At 40.6% G+C, this 21,088-nt stretch overlaps 1 protein-coding gene across 1 annotated transcript in view; it reads right to left on the reverse strand.

The window, feature by feature from the left end:
• The window catches only part of LOC121943375 (calsyntenin-2-like), a 260,798-nt gene that overhangs the window by 93,920 nt on the left and 145,790 nt on the right, over positions 1-21,088 (reverse strand). Inside the window, exon 3 of the mRNA XM_042486899.1 lies at positions 4,016-4,211. Within this exon, the coding sequence (XP_042342833.1) occupies positions 4,016-4,211 (196 nt within the window). The remainder of the gene's footprint in view (positions 1-4,015; positions 4,212-21,088) is intronic.

A 21,088-nucleotide genomic window follows, 5' to 3' on the forward strand; every position in this document is an offset into this window, starting at 1 on the left:
AAAACATGTTTGGTAGAGTTTTGATATGGTTTTGAGATGTATTTTGAGCACAGACGGGTTGTTTTTGTCAGTTTGTGTCCTGGCCGCGGCCGCCATCTTGTCTAATTACCTGCGTGAGTTTCTGTTTTCCACAGTATTTAAGTGTAAGTTACAGACATTAGCTTGAGATAACATAAGAAAACGTGTTGCAAACATTGTATGAGTTAAAGCCAGAGTAAATTCGCCATATGCAAATTAGTTTCACTTCTGGTTGCTCGTTAACGGTCATCGTCGCGCCAAATTGTCAGACAGTTAAGTGCAAGGCTAAGACAATGTTATGGAAATGTTGCACAAAGGTTTTGTAGCCATTATATCAGTGTTGTATGAGTGTGTTAAAGTGTGAGTGAGTATGGGTATTTGAGTTAAGTAAATGTGTGTTTTTTTAGTAGTATTATTTTTGTACAGTTTCATGTTTTAGTTGAGCCAATTCTTATTTATGTGAAATATAATTTAAATTGTTTTGAATTCATGTGTACATAATTTACTTTAGACCTTATGTTTATCTGGTTTATTGTCAATTGGATTTTTACATTGATTTTCTTTGTGTAACTTATTTTAGTGTGAATGTGAAAAATGAACTTTAAAGCAAAATATTTCAGACAGCTGACATGACTGAGATGTAACTGAGTTTTATGCAGTTTATTCAGTATTAAACGAGCACTGGCTGGAGCAAGACGCTAACTTTTGGTCCTCTCTCTTATTAATCCACAGTCCAGGCTTTTGTTTTATGGGCTACACAGTGCGCCCTTGCCTGTGTAACCTTTGCTGCCGGTCCAGATTTCCCCTAGGTCTGGCGCCGGTAACACTAACATCCTCACATTAGCAATATAAACATGCTAAAGTTAAGCAGGTGAAATATTTACAATGTTCACCTTCCTGGCTTGTGACTAAGCATTTGCTAATTTAACACAATGTTCAGCTCATGATAATCTTGGTTATAATCAAAAGGGACATGAATGCATGTACAAAATTTCATGTCAATTCATCTGATAGTTAAGACATGTCAAGCTCATGTCTTTGGAGAATTTAGTAGCAATCCTTTCAATAGTTCTCGAGATATATATTTACAGTTTTAAAAAAAATAAATCTTGACTTTTTTTTCTTTTTTTCTTTCTTTAAGTAGCTTAAGGATGATTCATCTTATTCAACTCTGATTCACAGTGTGTTGTGCACAATGTTATTCCATAAAATGATAATAAGCCAATCTACATGCTTGCTGCCTTTTTTATACCTGCAAAATACAGCATGTTCACACCATCAGGTTTTTTTTTCTTTAAGTTTACACTTGGTTGTGATAATCGCATTTGCCGCGAACCAGATGAATTTTCACAGAAAGACCCTCAGTACTTGACACCAATTAAAATTTTTCATGAATCACTTTTGTGTTACATCAATATACGGACACAAAATGAACATTTATTATATTTATGGCTCTTTACGGCAAAGACTAAGTGCACTTCACAGTTCAGTACAAAATGTTCAATTGGCAGAGGTCAGCCCTCCAGTGTTGTAGATTAATTTGTGTTTCATTTAAAGCTGACCTGAGCAGAAACACTCTCAAGGAGTTTAAGGTGAATTCATTTGAGCTTTGCACTTTGCTGACAAGTGACTAAAGCTTCCACGGGCAGCCAAGAAGAATATATCTCATCGGGCAGAGCCAAGAGATGTGATTCAGAACTGGGAAGTGCTGTTATATCGGCGCTCTGACTCAGAACAAAGGCAGTCATTAACGTCAGTGTTTATGAAGCCGTCTGTTGCTGCGGAAAAGTCGCCACGAGTGGAAGAATATCACACTTTTACTGGCTTTGCTGGGTGATGCATTTAAAGCTTGACATGTCATTTTTAGGAGGAAACAACATTTCATTTGTGTCAGGGAAACAAAAAAACTGCATTTCTGTCAAGTTGAGAGACAGATTTGTACAGCCAGGGCAGAGAGCGCATCCATTTGTGAGCGTTGATGAAATATTCAAACATTGGAGTCTGTAACAAAGACAGAGGGACTGACAGAAAGAAGGACGGAGTCAGACAGTGGGAGCGAGCTGAGCTGTAGCCAGGAAGAAAAAAGAAGAAGAAGTAGGGCAGAAGCCAGTGGTAAGCAGAGAAGGGAGGAATAGAGGATAGAGGGTGAAGTTTAAACTCATCCCATGTCACTCCTGATCCTCTCCCCTGTCCTCTTTAGCTGCTAATTTTCTTGACTGCCTTCCCTCTCTGCTGTTGCCGTGTCATGTGTAATTTGAGTGCAGCCTTAGGCAAAGATTCGTCCTCCTCTTCCCTGTTAGCTTCTCTCTAAATCATAGAGAGCGGGCAGTACGGTGCGGCAAAAGGCCAGTCTCATCCTTTGAAAGTTGCCAGTGAAAGAGCGGGCCATTTAATGTGTCCCCAAATTCACTTCCCCTCCAGCGCCGGCCTGTCTGTATGTGCCAAAGTGGGTCTGTGTCACAGCGGGCGGCGAGTTATGTTGATAGAAAGTAATAGTATGTCATAACAGAATGCCCATGTGCTTAAAAGGGATATAAAACAAGATCAACAGCATGGAAATAGGAGCGCAAATCCATCACCCTTCCTTTTTAGCTTGCACACACACACGCACGCACGCACACACACATGCACACAAACACACACATACTAGTAAGCAAACAAGTTATAGTAAATACAAGTTACGCTCTACTGATTTAAAACTTTCACCGAGGCGAGAAACCCTGCTGCTATAATTCCAGGTTTACTGTGTATGTGTGAGCATCTATAAGCTAGACAAGATGATAGATTCCTGCACTTGGCTCCATTGCTGGTTGAGGTGAGGGGGTTGAGCGGTAAGACACAGAGGGGAGATGTGCAGCACGCAGCGGACAGAGGTGGTTGTCTGAGCAGAGAGCAATTTCAGACAGAAGCTGCTTTCAGGAGGGCCAACAAAGTGTGACAAATTGTTTTTATCAGTTGACCTCTTTAAAGTAGTCTACTGGTGCTTGTGGAGGTGGAGGTGGGTGTTGTGCTGCATCTGTGCTGGCGTGGATGTTTCTCAGAGCAATCTGGGATTAGATGCAGCCAAGTGGATGGCAGGAGGTGAAAGAGTTTGGAAACGTAATGTGTTATTTGAGTCATATTTAACTTGTTATCAAGAGTTTTATTTTTCTTCAAGTGCTTTGCAGAAGAAGAAGAATTTGGAAGGCGTCTATGCCTTTCAAAATAAAGGACTATATGTATGAAGGTCTTGAATTGTGAGGTGAGGTGACGCTGTGAGGTCTTGAATTTGCATATAGTTATCAATTTGGACAATTTGCAATGCTGCTAAATATCCTTTTGTTTAGAATTACTGAGTGGACCACCTCCAGATAGTTTTTTTATTAGACCATTCATAGACCTTGACTGAAAACATCTTCAACAAACGTTTGTGCTGCAGATTGTTGGTGCTCTGCTTGAACTAGCCGTTAGCCTCAAACACTTAGCTTTCTTTCTATCCTTAGTTGTCCCTGCTTTCATTTGCCCTCGCACACATCAGCTTTTCATGCTCAGGAATGTCTATTTACATTTATAAAGAGCCATCTCATTCTCGTAACAGAACAAACTGTCAAACTTTCTAAACCATCACTGATTTCTAGCATAGCTGACAATTTGATTGTATGTCAGCTGTTGTCTAAATGGATTATACAGGTGTTAAGTGTTGTTTTATATAATTTAGGATTACAGCATTTTCTATTAATTTATTAAATTACATTTAAACAAAATATTAAAATGATTAAAACTTATTTTAAAAATCTTGTTCATTTAATTGCCTGTTCCCTTTTCCTTGGAGGTATCTCCTTTCTGGTCATTTTGTACAAGCACGCCAGGTCTATGCTGAAATCACACAAAACATAACGTCTAACCGAGGAATACCAATCTTTACCTAGAAATGGATATGTGAAGTATTCTGTATGTACTTGTATTCTGTCAGACTTTAAAAGCCCCTGTTACTGCTGCTGCTGTCTGTCTTACTCACTTGTGGGACTTTTTGCCCTCCGTGCCCTCGGGGCCAGAGCCGCAGTCGTGAGCCTGGATGATAAAGGTGTATTCCTTCTGCAGCTCGCAGTCCACCAGGCCGCGGGCCCTCAGCTGGCCCTCACCAGACGTACCGTTCAGCACCACTGCCTCGAACGGAGCCTCCAGCCCGTGGATGTTGAATGCACAGATCTCCCCTAGGGACCAGGAAGACAGGAAGGAGGGAGAGGATAGAGAGAGAGAGAGGAGAGGAGGGGTGATATCAGTGTTAATCACGGTCAATCAGGTGCAGCACTGCAGGAGAATAAATTATGTTTGTGTCAAGAGTAGATAAAGTCTCTTAAACAGAGTAAACCATTACAGTGACACAGAGATGTTGGAGAAAAAGGAGAGAACATTTTTTAATGTCTATTTGACTTTTTTTTTAGTAAAGAAAACCTTATTTTGAATGTAGATATATTATTTTCTTTATTCCATATATTTTTTTATTTTCACTTTATTTGTTTTATTAATTTAAATATTTTTTAAATAAAATTTATTTCAAATGTTTCTATTTTTAGATTATTTTTAAAAACAGAATTAATTATGTTTTTATCAGTACACCTAAGTCAATATAAAGCCATGTGATTTCTTTGAAATTTGTTCTGTGTTCCTTTTTCCTGACATTGTTTAAGTTTACAGAGGACCAAATCTGCAATAATCAAAAATAATTGGGGCACGAGAAAAGTACAATCGATCCTTGAACTCGTGTTGATTAACCAAAGGCGTTTAAGTGACACATGAAGATATCTCGCCTCATTACCATATTAAATACAGAAACTGATTTTAAAAAAGAAATAAATGAATGGGGAAATGAATTAATAGAGAAATATGAAATCTGAAGAAAAGATAAGAATGACTTGGGAAATAATTCAATACAAAAATAAATGAATCCAGTAATAAATATACTGTCGAATGAATGAACACATTTTATGTATTTGTTTCTCTTGTTTGTGCATAATTATTTCTTTCTTTATTATTTCAAATATTTATCGAGTCATTTATCGATTTATTTTGTATGACAGATTTGGTCCTTCCTATGAGTTGTTGTACTACAGTTTCGAAGTGGGAGAGGGAGTGTGTCAGTCGCTGAGCCTGCACACTGAGGAAGGCGTCGGCCAAAAATGTCTGTTCTTGTTCTCTGACATTATAAATGCATAAAGATACAGCAAATGCAAACTCTCTCTCACCAAATTCCCAGGCAGTCCTGGAGGTTACACGAGCAACTTAAAGTTGCAAACATCTATCACCACTTGAATTCTGCTTACTTCGGGGGAAGCTGCAGAGCAGCGTCCATTCAGAAGTGTGTGAATGCTACAGGAGAGCTGGGCTGGCATAAAAAGGCTTTCTCTGAGTTTTTCCCCCGTTGGGTAATTGCTATTCCCATTTTAGATTTTCGTATTCAATGTTGAAAACAAACCATGATACAGACAGAAACAGAAACTCTAATGGAAGTTTATAAATAGATCATATTCCCAGCACTGCACCCTCTGTCTAATTGCTCTTGTGAAAAACACCAAGGGCATCCCTGCTGTTTGCCCCCCCAGCAAGACATTCTCTGTAGTTTACCAGAAAAACAGCAAACATCACAATTGAGTTACAGGAGGCCTCGAATAAAATGACAGCGTCTCAAAGTCACCCTCGCTGTGAGATACAGAGGAAAGGAAATCCATTTAAATCCAGAGTGAGTGGCTGACAAGAACAAAACAAAAGAGCCAAGAGGCGGCTGACATTTATTAGCAGGCCGTATGAAGAAGCGGCCCGTTTGTGGAGTTGGCGAGGGGAAGATTTTTTTTTTTTTTTCCTCTTCTTCTTGGTGACTTGACGTCCCCTCACGCTTCCGCTAGTGGGATTTTGGGGAAATCACTTAACGCGTCCGGCTCACACTCTGACCTGTGACAGCTAATTGCGCTGATATCACTTAAACTAACAGCAAAGACTAAATTGGATTCTGGAGCAGCTTTGTGTGCGCGTTGCTCCTGGCAAGTTTTGATAAGAGCAACTTTATTTTCTCCAGCCTTCCCCCTTTCTCTCACCCTTTCATCCTGTTTCTGTCATAATCCCCTACACCTCACCCTGCCATCGTTTACCCTCCCTTTGTATTGGGGTAGGGGCTCTGAAATATTTGCCCCCAGAAGAGCTATAGGCAAAATAATAAAGAAGAAAGAGAAGAAAAAGGAGAATAAGAGAATAGAGAGGGAGGTGTCGACACTGTCTGCATAAAGTCTCCCCCCTATGTATTGCCTGAATGACTTATCAGAGTTAAATGGGCCCCCACAATATGGAGAAGCATGGCGTGCAGAGGAGAGCAAAATCATAAAATGGCACTGAGCAAACGGTGTGCGACGGGGAGTGACAGAAGATGCAACAGTCTTGATGTGCTGCTTCTCTCAATGGTGCACCACTGTACAAAACAGGCAAATGGAAAATCCATCACCGGCAGAGCGAGAAATAAATCCAATATACACAGGCAAGTGCAGAGGCTTCCCATCAGGGTGAATATGCTGAGGATATGCTGATGGCGCACGCCCATGGCCGAGGCCGGGTGGCCCCCCGCATGCTCCTCGTGATTTAATAGTAGCTGATGGGGAAGTGGGGAGACGGGTCAAGGTGACCACAGGAGGGGGGGGACCTCCCTCTTTTGGGACTCAAATGAACACTGAAATAGCTCTGGAGGGGGGCAACAGACCTGTGGCTTTTTGTTTCCTTTTTAAATAAATCCACCTATCAGTTTGCCCCAGACCTGATAAGTGTTCTGCCACCTGCAGAGAAGCAAAGATGGCTGGCGGAGGAGGGAGGGGATGAGGGAGGGAGCGCTGGCCCCGGCGGCAGCCGAGGAACAGATGTTGGGCGGCTGGCACTTGGCAGAGGCAGAGAGCTCACAAACGCTAATTACTGCGCTAAACTGTTAGCTAAATATGTGTCTCAGCGTCACATTAGGCTTTTAAGAGGTAGATTTATGTCAGAAGGAACTCTGTCTTCTTGAAGGAGGGTGGTTTAAAACTAATGGATGCAAACTAATGGATATGGGTGCTGCATTACTTTATTAGTTTATTTGCTGGCTTATCATCAGTGTTTAGCAAAAATGAATCATTTTTATGATCTTCCAAGTAGGATGTCTTTCTTTTTTTTAATCGCTATATGCTTTACACCAGTGATACTCAACTTGCGGCCTGTGAGGCCAAATCTGGCCCGTGAAAGGGTACTAGGTGCCCTCCCAACCATTTTATGATTCATAATGAAATAATTTTTTTGTTGTACGTTTTACTGTAAATAAGGTGCTGAAGTGCATAAAAAGCATCAAAATAGAGCTTGTTTATAAAAAAAGTCCCACCTGAGCATCCCTCAGACCCATGAGACAGGTGTCTTCAAATCCTAGAAACTCCCCTACCTGCACTTGCAGGGCTGCTGCAACTGGCCCCTGACTTTCTGTGATTCTGCAGAAAATGCCCCTCTGGCAAAGCAAGTTGAGTAATCCCGCTATACAACTTTTATAGTTATTTGACTTTTTAGACACCCTCTTTTACTTTCCTCTACCTTATTCTCTGCTGCCGTGATTACTAACTTTCCCCCTTGGGCACCATTACATTTTCATTTAATCAAGTCTAAATATTAATGACTGTCTATTAGTGAGCGGGAGTGTGTGCTCAGGACTAAAGCTGCTGTCCTGTTGGTGTCAGAAGTCGTGTGGCGCACAGCACCTCAAGGGAATCTGGCACCCGTCCACACTCGACTATCTTTGAGGACACAGAGCTCATTATCAGTGAAGGCAGAGATGCTTTACTGGCAACGGTGGCCTGTGTTTGCAGAGCTGGAGGACTGTGACAAAGTATCGGGGGCCACAGCGCCTCGGGGCCCCCAAGTTATTATCAAGGCTGACAGAGCATCGCTGAAGCCTGCATCCAAATATACACACAAGCTGCTTTAGCTAAAAAGGCTCTCTCCCAAATAAGTGCATAGATATGCGCGGCAGCTGTTTACTGAGCGTTTGAGCGAGAGGTAGGAGTGGAGATATCAGGCGGGAAACAGTCGCAGCGCTGAGAGGAGGAAGGAGAAGAGAGAGATATGAGGGGAGATGAAAGGAGGAGCTGAGAAGGATGGGAACATGGCCACCGCCTTAGGGCAGCACCGATCTCCCTACTGGAGAGTGACCAAAGCACCGGCATGAATACACACGCACACGTTTACTCAGACTGTGCCAGTTGGGCAGCTCTAATCAGAGCTGACATGCCTTTCATCCTCCTACTGTTGGAACACACACCGCAGAGACAGCAAGTAAATCAGATTACTGGATATCACTGGTACTGAACACATCCTGGACCAGGCATCACTTTGCTGGCGCTAAAATGTTTGCACCCACATTTTCTTAATATTTTCACTTGCCATTATTAGTAAATCAAGTCTATTTGCACAAGAGTTGCTGTCGACTTTGTGGTTTACACAGTTGTCATGATTTCAGCCGCTCTTCCAATTTGGATTTGGTGTCGAATTATCTCTTGTATTAGTCACCAGCATAACCCGCTAATTCTCCCTCTCGTTTTAGTCACAAAAACACAATTGCACGTCCACAAGCACTCTGGGATACATGGACACACACACAAACACACACCGACCCTCTTAGCTGCAGTGCAGAGATAGACTGTCAGCCTCATAACTCTGCAGAGGACCGAAATTGAAAATGCTGTAATTATGCTCTTCATGAAATTAGCCAGCCGAGGAAAAAACACAAATGAGAAGCTGTCCATTCTGGAGATAAGGATTAATACTAATCAAGGCTGCATGTTCTGACTGGAAACCAGGAGTGGTGTTTGTGTGCAGTGTGTGTGTGTGTGTGTGAGAGAGAGAGTGTCGAATGGGGGATTTTTAATTAAAGACACACTTTCTCAACAGGGTTTTAAAGGAGGAGGGAGTGTGTTTGTGTGTATGACTGTTGCGGAGGAGGGGTGTGGGGGTGGGAGATGATTTACTCGACCTCGCGGTTGCCACCCCTCGTCTCCTCACTGTTAATTACATTAAAGGCCCTTCTCACAGAGTTAATGACATCCTGCTGTCTTCTAACAGAGTGAACACCAACCCTGAGTGTGTGTGTGTGTGTGTGTGTGTGTGTGTGTGTGTGTGTGTGTGTTTGTGTGTGTGTGTGAGAGAGGGTAGTGTGAGAGTGCAGGGTGGAGGACTGAACCTGTCAATCTCTCACAGCAAGGCAGCAATAGGTGAGCTGTAGGGCACGGCTAGAACTTCTGGGCTGCCAGAAAACACCTCATGATGGCCAAAATGTCTACAATCCCTGGCATTATACATGACTGATGTTTTATTATTATTATTATTATTATGTTTCTGGACCCCTGTCAAGGTCTGGATTCCTTGAATCAATCTTGGCTTCTTTGCCCAATTTGGTGCATCTTGGTGGGGTCTTTTTATTTTTTTATATCTGCTTAATTTGATGGACAGTTTTCCTGCATAGAGAATTATGAGGCAGCCACCTCTGTCAAAATGAATGCTGCCTTCAGCTCTTAACAAAACTTTGCAAAGTGTCTTCATGAAAAAAAAAAGTATTTTCTAAAAAGTGTTAAACTTGGTGGATTTCTGTTATTAGTAACCACAGTGTCTGCAGTACATAAATGCAGTGGGGCTGCATTGTAATCAGCACAATGTAACAGGAAAAGAGGCAAAGCAAGGGTCAAACCCACAAAGGTGAAGGTCTGCCCATGACTGTCTGGTGTGATGAATAAGACTGACTGAATAAAACTGCACAATTCTGACAAACAAATGTTGGTGTGTCCTCAGTTGTTGCACTTTCAAAATGAGTTGGTGCACCATGCCATAGTGTTTCTGATGGTAGTGTCCACCACAGGAAAAACAAAATAAAAATAAACATAAAAACCTCCTTGCTTCCAGTTCAATATTTTAGACAGTTTTATATCACCAGTTGTGTTTATAAATGCATTTGCTGCTTCTTCATGCCTCTGTGTGTGTCTGAACCACAGAAAGATAAAGATGCAGATGCAGCTACCATGACGTCACCCACTGGTTTGTTGATCCCTTTCTGAAGCCTCAGCTGTGTGACATATGACATTCTGGCTGTCACTATCTTTGTGGCTGTGGATCTCACTCAAGCTGTGGTGAGACTTTGCAGACAGCCTGTAACTCAAGTGACCACATCCTTAATTATGCCTAACTTTAAACTTTAACTAAACGCAAACAGGTGAATTATATAAAAATTCACCCCCATACAGTTGCCATGATTATAAGAATTAGCTATAGAGACCAAAAACATTTTTGTACCAGGCTTAAAACTTTTTTATTTCTGCTGTACAGGTGAGCATTTTAACATATTGGTCTATTAGGACTGACTCACTTTCAGAGCCAGCTTCAAGTGGCCATGAGAGGAACTGCAGTTTTTAGCACTCCAGTGCTGGCTGTTTTTGTTAGCTCCAGAGGTTTACGCTAGGCCTAAATACTATCTTGTATTGTGACTACTGTGTTTACACTGGTTAAATATATATGAAGTATATGCAATGTAGTTTTTTTAATGAACTTTTTCCCCACTTCATCAAATACAAAAGTTAAAACAGACATATGTAAAACATGATATTAGATAATTACAAAACATCCAAGAACATTACACCCACGACAAAAGCAAATAATTTGATATTGGATGTAACATAATAAAATTAAATTATTTTAAAAATTGTATATCTTTTCCCTAATATAAAACCACACTTGACAGTGAGCAACAAAGTGAGCTGAATTAGAGTTTGTCTGATGTAGAGAAACTCCATTAGCAGCAGCTTTTAGGCCAAATCACCATGCCTGTACTTCTTAATCTCCTCTCTGCGGGCATTTCACTGGACAGCAGCATTCAGGATCCTGAAAACATCAATGTTATTTTGTCTTAGCAGCTTGAAAGGCCTGTTAGCTCTGCACTTGCTATACACCCACCTCCCCCTATATGTCAATAAAGTTAATCACAAACCCCAGCGGGCGACGTGTCAATTACTTTGCCGTAGACTTGGAGCAGAGCCAGAGTGCTACTGTGCAAACGTCAAACTATCAATGACAAACTGGCATCCAATGCAGCACCAGCGAGAGCATTACAGTAAACAAAAATGCCTTGATTTAATCACTTGGCTTGATGGTGTACTCAGAAACACTCACTCAAGCTTTTTAGTCAGTGACGGCTGCTGTTAATTTAAGAACACGTAGGACATGAAGTGTTCATTGTGAGGAAATTACATCTCGCAATATGGGAGTAAATTTTGTTAATATTTTTTTGTCACAGTCTCTGCTTACTGTTAATGCCTTCTTTGTAAAGTCTCTGTGAGATTCTGTGTAATTCATAATACTATAAGGCCACATTGTTGTTGCCTGTCACCACCGAAAAGTCCACTGTGCACAATGACTGGATTTAGGCCATTTACAGTAAGTCTAAGCCTGGATTACACATTCCCCCCTTCAATATTGTTGCTGGATTACATTTAGATTATGCACAATTATACGTCTAGTCTGATGCTGATAACTCACTCCCTTAGCCCTCCCACACCGAAATACACTGACACAAGTCTTTGCTCTTCATCTCAAACCAAAGTGTGAAAAATTAACATAATCTATATGTTCTGACTTCCAGACAGAGAAACCAAGTTAGGAAAAAAAAGCATGCTTACCATTAATAAAACACAGCCAAGGCAATCACATTAAACACAGTGAGAAATCAATAGTTTCTATTTTCCAATTCTGTTCATGGAAATGGCCCCGGGAGAGAGCATGTGTCCTTGTCTAAGCAAGGCCAGTTAGAGTTCAATGTGTTCAAATATCCGTATCAGAGTTTATGACCCCCATTAATGCCCCTGAGGACGTTCTCGGCACAGCTGAACTACACAATGAAACAAAGAGCATCGCCTCGCTGACACTCTCTTTGACCATGGATGGGTTTATTAGATCTAAGGTCAACAAAGCAGAACAAATCTAACAGCAACCACACAATAGAATATAAATACAATCTAACACAATGTGTATAGCCCTGTCCATATTCCTTTCTCTAATGGAATATAAAAAAGCCCTCAAGTTCTGTCGTAACATAAATCAAGTTTTATTTTGTTAAAGTGACTCTAGTTAACCTTATTTGTAGTCCAATGTCACATAAAAAGTTTTCATGGGCTTTACAGGTCAATAACTATAAACGTCATAAGTACATTATATAATCTGGATAAATTTATGCATGGATTATGAGAAGCTTGTTAAACACATTGGCTAACTCTCAAACTAAACAGATTCTGTGGCATAGAAGCTGTTTGCTAATGGTTTTCTTCATCAGTAAACTTGGCATCTTTGTATTAACAACAAAAAACAAAAAATGTGCACTTAGACTGCAGATCTCTGCCAGGAGACTGTGTTCTGGCTTTGGCTTTGGCCCCAGAAGCTGATCCCTGCCACTCTAGACAATGTGAGCATCGCAGCTGTGTAATTGTGCCTCACATATTTTGGTGACAAAAATAACATCAATGTATTTCCTCATGTCAAATTGTGCCTACCCTTAGGGGATCATAACAGACTGGGTATGGACTAGAGTGCCCCAGGGAGTCCTAAAATCTGGAAATCAGTTAGCATTTTAGCATCTTGGTTTCCTGTTTTCAAAGTCAATGTTGTTGTTTTTGTTTGTTTGTTTATTTTACATGAGTTTTTGGTTAGAAGGCTGAAATAAGGTCTGTGGTTGACACAAGTTTTAAAAAAAACTTGCGCGTTTTGTCCTGCTACATAAATCAATAAGAAATAAGAAAAATAAGAAATGTGCAAAAAAAATATTAGGCTGGATGGTCCAGTAGTTTGTGAAATTAGCAATGGCCAGACAGATACACTCACAAGCACGCCCACGATCACTGCCATGATCTATGAATGATGCAAATGCATGATCTATAGTGAGGAGAAGTCTAAGGGTAGGCCCACACTGACTGGATAAATGTAAAAACATAATTTTCTCTACATTTTGCCCTGAATCCACAAGTGTTCTTCGCCCCAAAAAACAAGCTTTTCCAAAACGGCAGCTTGCTGTTTCAATGAGTACAGGGAAAGCTGAACCTTTGCAAAATGATGATATAAGCCCATCCTGTGAGGGCCAGGGGGCAGCAGTGTAGGAATAACTGCTGGTTAACAGGTGGCATTTAATATATCACCTTTTTATAATTGCTTCACTGTCTGGCAACAGAAACAGAAATAATATGCAAATAGAGATGATTAAATTGTGAATACAGCTGCATTAAACAGTATGGGTGACCACAGAGATCAGGAGGAGACTGAATGGAGGTTTAACAGGCTAAACAGACATCAGACGTGGACTGTACTGAGCATTTTTTTTGTTTGTTTGTTTGTTTTTAAATATGTGAAAAATTAAATGATATAAAATAATTCAATTAAATTACACTGAATTAAAGTAAAAACAAATTAAAAAGCATCAAATTAAATGATAAAATACATTGTTTGTCCATGATCTTTAGAATTACAAGCATTTTTTCATCTGATGCTACAGTTAGCAGGACCAAAATATCAGTCACTAAAAGAATCACATTTTTATTCCATATAAGATATAATCTTCTATTCTAAAGGCAGTGAGAGCAGATGAATCTTTTCTTCATTTGAATGGCAAGACTCAGTCACATGGTGTCAAAGGTTTATGTTCACAGCATGATTAGTGGAATAAGACCTGATCCACAGAATAGCCAGGCAAAGAATTAGTATTCAAAGTTAAAAATCCACTCATTTAAGAAGGATTCTTAATAATGAAAGATCTGCCTAATAATCTTTCCAGTCATACCGCAAGTCATCACCCACTGCCCTCCACAGAGCCCGGTGGAAAATTAGAAAGTCCCACTTTCAGATCTCTGTGATGAAATAATTACCTCCACTCCACATTATGTAGTGCCACACTGCCCAAACACCGGCTGAAATCCTGCCATTAAGCTATCGATCATCTCATCGCATGCCGGCGGCTCCGGCAGCCAGGCCCAGCTGTTCGCCATCATCACCACTGAGTGTTACAGGCTCGCCTCCAACCATACAATGGATATGGCTCCACTCAGCCTGCTTTAGTCTGCTCATGATTCAAAAAAACCTGGACCAAGGCCAGTATCGAGGTGTAAGGCTTTGACCAGTGCATCAAGAGCCAGAATCAAACAAGAATCGAGTCTGTGCTTGAATCTGAAGTAAAGATGGACCTCAAGGTTTATTTATTTATTCTTGTAAATGCTACAGAAAATGGTTTTAACAGGAAATACTTTACAGTACTTTCCTGGGCTCATTACAGAATCATAGAGGCATCATGTGCCCACTGACCAAGGCACAAAATGCTAATCTTGTTTACGCTCTACTAGGGATTTGAAAGGGAAACAAGATCAAAATGTTGATGCTGCATCTACGCAGACCCCATATCTCTGGTGTATTTTATATGTAAATTGCTATCAGTTTCATCATCCTGTTTTAAAGCTCATGCAGCCACAGTGTCTAAGAACCTATGCTTTGGAGTCTGGTAATGAGTGCATTAGGCTGATGGTGCAGTGAGAGTGCAGGATGGATGAGCTCGCTGCGAAGCGGTTGCTGCAGACTGTGAAAGACAATGGCCTCGGGTGACACTTCTACTACCGCTGCTGGCAGTGTTTACCTTCAGGGGAGAAGACAGGAAGAGCAAATCATGGACGGAGGAGAGGAAAGGGGGGGTTGGGGGGTAAGGGAGGAGTGAATACAGCAATGCCAGGCGTGTACAATACGTCTGAGAGTAGCCGCAGAGAAAATATTGTTCCTGTGTCTGTGGAACATCCCTGGAGATGACTCAGGGAAGATTATTCTGTACTTATTCCTCGGAGTACTACAAAAAGAGAAGACACTGCAATCATGGCAGTGAGATGAAACAGAAAGACAGATGTGATGGATGAGCTATCCTAACAGCAGCTATTGTGGAGAGATGATTTCTGCTTTTTAAGGAACAATATGCAATACCCTCTTTCATATTTCTGTTTAATTACATTGAGGTACAGTGTTTTGATTCTAAATGGGCTCCTCATCAGGTACATAGGAATCAAACAAATTGTTGAAACATTAGTTTGTTTACACTTTTAAAGGCTGTAAATTGATCAATGTGCAACTGTCTTTTCCTCTCTCTCGGAGAGTCTCTGTCCTTGAGCGAAGAGGCACCTAACTTGGCTGCATGCTGCTGGATGATGCACAGGGAACCCTGTTTCAACTTGACTCAGGTTTCTATTCATGGAATAAACAGTCATAGTCCCACTCATGGCAGTGGCTACAACCACAAAATCAGTGAGATTGTCCTCCCAAGGAAAACAACAGCATCGGAGATCTCAGCAAATGGCCAAAAAAAACATGCTTAAGTGTTAATGTGGAGAACAGAATGGTATCAGTACATCCACTCATCCACACATCCACACTCATAATATCAGTAGAACATAAACCAGACTAGGCTAATTATAGTATATCGCTCGACTACATATAAGACACTAGATGGCTTTTAATTTTTTAAAAAAATGGCTTTTCATTTGAAACAAGAAGTGCCTACATTAACTAAGTCAAACACACACACTCACCTGGTTTCTCTGGAGCTTAACCAGGCCCCCACCCAGCTTTGCAGCCTATTTCTTCCCAGTGGCCACTTCCATTATTGCAGCTAGAAAATTTCCTGCAGCCCAAAAAGCATCTGTCCCATAGACACCTTCAACAGCAAACAAGGTCATAACTGACCCCTTTCTAATATGACTTTTTGATCCATGGTTTCCTTCATGTTTGTAAAATTTAAAATAAACATTTTAAAAAATGACATCATCACAGGTCTACGAGCTGCGTGGGAACTTGCAGGAGGGCCAGCAGGAGAAACACTAGTGTGCATATACAGTTGGCACTGGGGAAGTAAACCCGGAGGCTAAAAACTCGTTTTAGCATATGCGTCATGCAAGCAGCTCCATTGGAATAACTTGGCGACATCTTGGCATCTGATATCTAGGTTTTATTATAAATCTATGGTCATCACAGTTCTGTCACCACCTATTCATTTCAAAAGACCAACAGCCAAGTGTGAAACACCAACACTAATGTCATCTGTAATAGTGTCACTTCATCCCTCTGTGGTCAAGTTGAAAAACTAAAATTTGTAACATGGGGAATTATGAAGAGCCATCTCAAAAGCTACACACACACACACACACACACACACATACAAAATAACAAGATTTTTTGTTTTTTAAAAAAAGGGTACAATACAGTTTAAATTAGGCAAGGTCTTGAAAGTAGTTTAGATTCAGTGGTAGCACCAGAGTCCCTGGTCTCACAAGAGACATAATAATAATAACAATAAATTTCCCAAAATGTAACTTGCTAGCATGTTTTTGGTTTTTCCTCTTTTGGAATCTCCCAACATCATTTAAACTCAACATCCCAAGTTTGTTACACAGACTTTCTGTTGAGAAAGTATCCAGTGCTACCCAAGATGACATCACCAAGATTATTTTACCAGACTTTAGATTCTTTCCTCAGAGCCACAGATGACATCGTTGTTTCACAAGTTTGTACACTTCAGTAGTACACTTCATTATAAGTAAACATATCTTAATTTGTAAAATCCATCTACCATTTGCACTGTTACCCTGTATTTCATACAGGATTTTTAGCTGTTCCGCCGATTAAACTACGACAATATGTCCCCTCTGAAATGTGTGCAGTCTGTCCTAGGTGGGTATTTAAGATTTAGGCTTCAAATGAGAGTCCAGGCCCATGCTGACAAGAGTCAACCAAATATTCACCCAAGCTCAAGTTCAAAGAATATATTTCATCTTGTAAACTCTAAGGATGATTTTCAAAGGCACTGAAGTTAACAGTCAGTCACATTTCCCTTAACACAAACTGAAAATGCTTCGAGGCAAAATGTTTCTCCACCTCTCATTGGAGAGAAGTTTGTGTCAGGGCAAGTTGTGAAAAATGACTCAACTTTTTCTTTTTTTTTTCACCTGGGTCTTCTGGCACCAGTGGGCCACCATCGCTCACTGATACTGTTCAAATTGGGCCAGGGACCTAGGAGTGTGAAGGTAGGGCAGCCTCTGCCAAAAATGTGTGTGTGTGTGAGTGTGAGTCTGGTTGGGTAGTGAGAAGGAAAGGAAGAGATTATGGGAGCAACAATACACATCACAAAAATGCCCCATAGACTGCATTTCTTGCTGTCTACACCTGTTTTTCTATAGCTAGGTGCAAATGTGTGCATGTGCGTGTGTGTATGTGCGTGCGTGTGTGTGTGTGTGTGTGTGTGTGTGTGTGTGTGTGTGTGTGTGTGTGTGTGTGTGTGTGTTTTAGTAGGGGAGAAAGCAGAGAGGGAGCAGGCGATCAGGTTGGAAACACTGATAACAGCTCGGCTGATTTGGCCTCTTGCTGTTCCTACACCTGTCTCCTCTCCTAACTAAAAACTGAAGGTGTGTGTGTGTGTGTGTGTGTGTGTGTGTGTGTGTGTGTGTATGTATGTGTGTGTGTGTGTGTGTGTGTCCCTGTGGTCTCTATTCTCTAGTGTGTGTCATTGCTGCTGCCTTCCACCTCTAAAAACCTGCATAGAATAAAAACACTCAGTGATTTGCTGGAGAACAGCTCTATCCCCGCTATCATTTATTCCTCTCATTCGCTCTCTCATTTATTCCTGTCGTTCACCCGCCGCCATTTCTCAAATTCAGCTTCTTATTAAGTGTCTGTCATCTACGCCATTTGTCCATGGCGCCACGTTCCTTCATTTGCCCTTCATACCGTTCTTTCCTCCTTTTTTCGTTTCACCTTGGTGGAGAAAAACTGCTGTTTATTTTCACTCTATCTCGTATTTAACTGGCTATGTTAACAAAGGACACATTCATGGCGGGTGGCTAGACTGGGACATTTATGAGTTCAATGTCCTGGGCATCAAAACAGTGTTCACGAATAAAACCTTCTAATAACAAGCCAAACTCAGTCTTCTTTCATATCCTTTTCAAATAAACCAGAAATTTAGACCTTGATGAGGTGCTGAGAGGACAGCATGTCTTAATACTAAAAAATGAAGCAGCAAAATAAAAGTTAAAACAACATTTCTAGTCATCTTCCACCACTAACTGCATAATTTTGTGAACCCAAAGTCTATCTCATTTCTGTTCCAAACCTGTTTTAATCAACTCAGTCTCATTCTGAAGTCAGCAAATTCTGCTACTTCCTCAGTGATTTTCTTGTCAAACATGAGCGAAAAAGCCATCCATTCGCTGGGGTGTGATACGCTTTCAGGAAGTGTCTATTTGTAAAGCCACAGATGGCATCGGTTTGAAATGCCGCCAGACAACAATGAAACATAAAGAACTGGAAGATCTGTGTAGGGCGGGCTTGACGGGTGGTGGGTGGGTTCAAAAAACACTGGACCTACATGTGGGAGGCCACTTGCATTTTGTTGCCTAATCCTACCCCTGTGCATGTTACCAAAACCCAGGGCTTCATAATTGTGCTGAATCCTGCCAGAACAGGATGTGGCAACTTCCATGTTCAATCCGGTACCTCCTGTGTCACCATGAAAATATGTAAAACATTTTGTCTAATATTTAATGTTATTTATCACTGAAGTCCCAAAAAAGGAACCTGTTTGCCTATTTGAGAAGCATTTTAAATCTTTTTTTTTTTTAAATTTTGAAAATAATGTGCGCCTCCTGTGAGTTATTGTTGTGATTTGACACTGCAGTTTGAATTAAGATAGCTTGCCTCGGTGCCAAGAAGGAAACTGGTAAAATAGCAAAAAGACAATCAAGTTCATTGATTTTCCTCAAACTAGCAACCCAGTCAGACCCTAAACAGGTCAAAGTCAGACCCTGGTGAGGTCAAAGATTGCAAAAGGACACAGAACTATCCAAGACACGAGGGGAAAGAAACATGCAGGGGGAAGGAGGCCAGGGGCTCTATGGATGTTTCATGGGCTGTTTAGACCAACATTAAGGTAGGAAGGAATTGTCATGGTTATTCTCTGCTGTGTCTGTGTGGTGATAATCTAATTAATTTAGTGTATGCTGTTATGTGGTTTAATGTTTATTTTGGTGTTAACATATTTTTGGAGTCTGATTACTGTACGCTAGCAGGTGGGCGTTTTTGTTGTTACATGGTGTAATTATCACACACTCCTGTGGCTTAAAGTTGGAGTGTTGGTGCGGAGCTGTCCGTGGTACTGAAACAGAATGGAGGTACACAGATTGACAAACATCATTTAGCCCGCTTGATCATTGTGATTCTAAATAGATAATTCAGCCTATTCCTAGTCCTTTTCCTATTTTTTCCTCTTTATAGAAACAGATGTTTCCGTGTGTCTCATTATGCTCATTTTGAGTGAAAATAATACTTAAAACTCTGATTAATAAATCTATATAAATATTAGCCCTAACAGCTAGCACCATTGCAGTCCAATATATTGCATACACTGTGTACACTGTGGATTTTGGTGTTCTGCTATAACTAACCAGCTTTTTGTTACCTAAACCTTCACATGTGCATTTTGTTGCCTAAACCTTACCACCAGTTTTTTGGGGACTAATCCTGACTGCATGCTTTTGTTGCTTAAACCTAATCATGTGATTTGTTGCCTATAAGTAACCGTGAGCATTTGTTGCCAGAACCCAAACATTTGCATTTGTTTTTGTTTTCTAACCTCGTGTTTAAGTTGCCTGAATCGAACCACCTGCATTTCTAGCCATTGTACTTTTACTTTGAAAAAGATTGTTTGCATCTAACGAGCAGAACTACACATTTCCTGTGAAAATGGAAGTGTATTTTAAAAAGTCAACAACAATTGCACCCAGGATACCTATCACATCATATGTAGAAATGAAAAGTCCACCAGTCAAGCGGCGGTTTTGTGACGAATTGGGAGAATGTGTTGTCTTAATGCTTTTTTAAATGTACCATTGAATCAAAAGGAAGACTTGTTAAATCTGCTGTTGAACTTCCTTCACATTGTCAAGGCTCACTGTGTTCTGGCTGTCGTTTCCATTTCACTCCCAAGTTAGTCATCTATCTATCTTTCCTGCTTCCTCTCTCCTGATCCTTGGCAGTAGATTCAAACTGGATCATTCAGTGGAAGCCCATGGGAGGTGGAAGTCACACTGTACTCTCCTGCTATTCAAAGCGCAGCCACTGTGAGTGAAAAGTGATTAAACCTGGCAAGATAAAGAGGGCCTTTTCCCTTACAGCTTTAAACTGAATCCTGATTAAAAAGCTTTCTTTTGGTAGATCGGGGGGTCACATATTCAACTGTGACACTTCTCATGCTACTGCGAGAAAGATGATTGTAGACAAAGACAGAGCAAATTTATGTCTTCGCTTAAAAGTGCTCATCTTGAATGCAACATATATATTCCTACAACACACACAGATTTACACAGATTTGTCGAAATGAATAATTTAAATTCTGAGGTTTGTCCCTGTACACCATAATGTTGACTAATGTTGCACTGACAGAATTGCTAATAAACCAAGTGGGTCTGGGCTTTGGGATTGGTTTGGTGAGCAGTCTTTTTCTCTGGCTGCTCATGTCTGTACAGAAATCTTACCAGTGGAATGTTTATTTTGACATGTCTTTGGAAGCTGACATTATTTAGTTATGAAGTAATAATGCAATAAAGATAATATAGTCGAATAGCCAAATACTTGACATTTATAATATGTCTGAAACTTGTTGCTGCTTGTACTATAATTTAGTTATTTCATGTAATAATCACCAGTAACAGCTTTTAAGGTTTTAGCCTTTTTGGACCATTAAGTCCCTATAATACAGAATGGATTGTGGGACTAGTTTTATCCTCATAATGCAACATTATCTTTTATTGGCTCAGTGCGTGACCTTTATATATACACTGCAGAAATTACATAGGATACACAGGCCCTGGCTAATGGACTGACAGGTGGGCCAATTAAAATTAACAACCATTACATTATTTCTATCATAAAGACTTTAAAAGTGTTCCTTTTAAAAAACATCCTTACTATAAAGAAATGGGGCATTTAA

Source organism: Plectropomus leopardus, chromosome 5 (genome assembly GCF_008729295.1).
Source record: "Plectropomus leopardus isolate mb chromosome 5, YSFRI_Pleo_2.0, whole genome shotgun sequence".
In the NCBI taxonomy this organism is placed as follows: domain Eukaryota; kingdom Metazoa; phylum Chordata; class Actinopteri; order Perciformes; family Serranidae; genus Plectropomus; species Plectropomus leopardus.